We start from the raw sequence: 2504 nt of genomic DNA on the forward strand, positions 1-2504 counted from the left end.
TGGGTTCACGATCAGAATTAAATACTTAAACCACTTAAATTTTGGGAATTTCGTAATGAAGTTTATTTACACACACACACATTTTTATTTGATCGTAACATACTTTATGTGGATGGGAGGTCTTGGCAGATTTCCCTGGAAACAAACCAATATTAGAGGGTTTCACAGTCCAAATAAAAACACTTTTATGGATAGGTGAAGAGTGCAATGTACAAAGTAGGGGAGGAGTATCGAAAAAGGTTGAGGGGCTGAGATGTAAGTGTGGCTGACCTTTTGAGGAAAGCAGCAAAGTCCGCTCGTGTACGTATTGCGTACCTTTTTTTTTGAATACTTGCCGTGATGAGTTCGTTTTTTAAGTCTGAACCAAAAATCAGCAGTTTTCAACGAAGTGTAAGGCAAGTTTTAGTGTAATCAAATCGAATTTGCCCGTCCACACGTATCCAAAACGTATCCGGATTCACTCTAGTGCTCAGGACTCCTCAAGGAAACAAAGGTAACAGAGCATGCGCCATAAAGCCCTCGGCAGCCTCTCGGCAGCCATCCTGATAAATGATTTCACGGTAAGGGACTGGGATCGATCTTGTTACGTCATCCGGATTAAAAAATATCCGTATTTGGCGTCCACACGGTTACAGATTCATATCGGATTCAAAAATATCCACTCTGGAGAGCGTGTTCAAAAGTTTTCGGATTCGCCAGCGAATTCACCGGATACGTGTGGATGGAAGGCGTATCCGGAAAGAAAAAGTTGCGGATTCAAAAATATGAGGATATGTGTGGACGGGGCCTTAAGACTACCAGGACTTAATAACTTGTTCTGTTTATAATTGGTTATTTCATAATCTAAATGAGACGCGTCATAAAAGCTAATTGAGTCGGAAATTTTCAATTACGTTAGAACTGACCATCAGGCAGATTAGACGCTATCTCGCGCTCACCAAACTTATTCCAAATCATCGTTTACTTTCGACAAAATGGGCGAAATTAAAGCAGCTTACACGAAGTTCTCTGCCGAAGATGATTTTCCCGATCTCTCGCAGCATAACAACTACATGGCAAAAGCGCTCACGAAGGAGATTTACGCCAATTTGAGAGACAAAGTTACGAAAAACGGCTTCACTTTGGATGATGTGATCCAAACAGGTGTTGACAATCCAGGTAGGCCGAAAATGTATTCTCAGCGTTTGAATGGATTGCAAGATTTAATATACCCGGAATTACGCTGAGATCAGACACTATTAGGAGCAATGAAAGACAGCTAGTACTACGACATTAACTGATTTTAGTATAAATACACAGGTGATTATACAAAATCGCGCGCTCTCATTGGCTCGCTATCTCGGATTATCGGCCGATAATCACCTCGACGGACAAAATGGTTGCCAGTAGTCGTTTTGCCACTGTAAGTGAAGATAATTTCGCGTTAAAACGTCTCCTTTTTGAAATAATCACCGGTGTATTTATACTAAAACAATTATTCGCCTCAGGCTCAGTGATTATCGGTGAATATTTACCGATAATCACATCGCCATCGGCGAATAAATGTTAAACAGTACTACAACGTTAGCTTATCAAAAAGTTGTCCAGGTTTTATTTTATTGCCTAGAAAAACTACAGATTTATCATATTTAATCGCCTGTACGTCGATACCAGGAAACCGAAGAATTCACATTGACCGATGACAGAATGTGTATTTGTTGTGGTTTAATTTTTTTCTTGGTTAGAATTTTTTTTAAAACGGTTCATTTTTTTTCAATAAGTCTAGATCTTATGATAAAATTGATTAAAAGACAAACGCAACTAGATTCATTTTGACAACGTTTCGACATCGTCCGATGCCATCGTCAGGCAATGAATTTTAATCGGATGAAGCACAACTTATAGTACAAGAACAATAGAACAATATATACTATAGTACGCTAACAATAAATGTGAATTCTAAGTAAATAGTTTTGCCCTGACAGAGTCTGACTGCACATTAAGTGATGGTTTCAATTCTTTGATGTAGAACATCTCATGAATTAAGCAGTCAAATTTCGATGCGCAATTCTTTATGACACTAAAACTCGCCGCTGGGGGTGCTGTTGTTTGGCCATCATCTGCGATGCCTCCCGATAGCTGAGTATCTGTGTTCCTCATTTCGTTGATGCAAGTGACGAGCTGTATAGCCAACATAGCTCGCATCACACGAGCCACATTGAAATTTATAGACGACTAGTTGTTGGCTGTCAGGGCAAAACTATTTACTTAGAATTCACATTTATTGTTAGCGTACTATTGTATATATAAAAAAGCTACGATGTTTTCGTGTAAGCGCCGGTCACGGCTGCACGTGTTTTGAGTTCGTCTCGGCAATTTTAACTAAAATCTCCACTCCAGTCATCTTCACAAAAAAATATCTTGCGATAAATGAATTCTGGAACGTATTTGCGCGCTTTCTGTTCGTATTTTGTCCGTTTTGAGCTCCATTTTGGTGTAATTTTCATCGCATTCCTTGGAACTCC

At 39.3% G+C, this 2504-nt stretch overlaps 1 protein-coding gene across 1 annotated transcript in view; it reads left to right on the top strand.

Annotated features, from left to right (window-relative positions):
• Positions 1–884: 884 nt before the first annotated feature.
• Positions 885–2504, top strand: part of LOC137985077 (creatine kinase M-type-like) — a 19773-nt gene continuing 18153 nt past the window's right edge. The window contains exon 1 of the mRNA XM_068832532.1: positions 885–1158. Within this exon, the coding sequence (XP_068688633.1) occupies positions 975–1158 (184 nt within the window). The 5' untranslated portion in view covers positions 885–974. The remainder of the gene's footprint in view (positions 1159–2504) is intronic.

Source organism: Montipora foliosa, chromosome 14 (genome assembly GCF_036669935.1).
Source record: "Montipora foliosa isolate CH-2021 chromosome 14, ASM3666993v2, whole genome shotgun sequence".
Classification (NCBI taxonomy): domain Eukaryota; kingdom Metazoa; phylum Cnidaria; class Anthozoa; order Scleractinia; family Acroporidae; genus Montipora; species Montipora foliosa.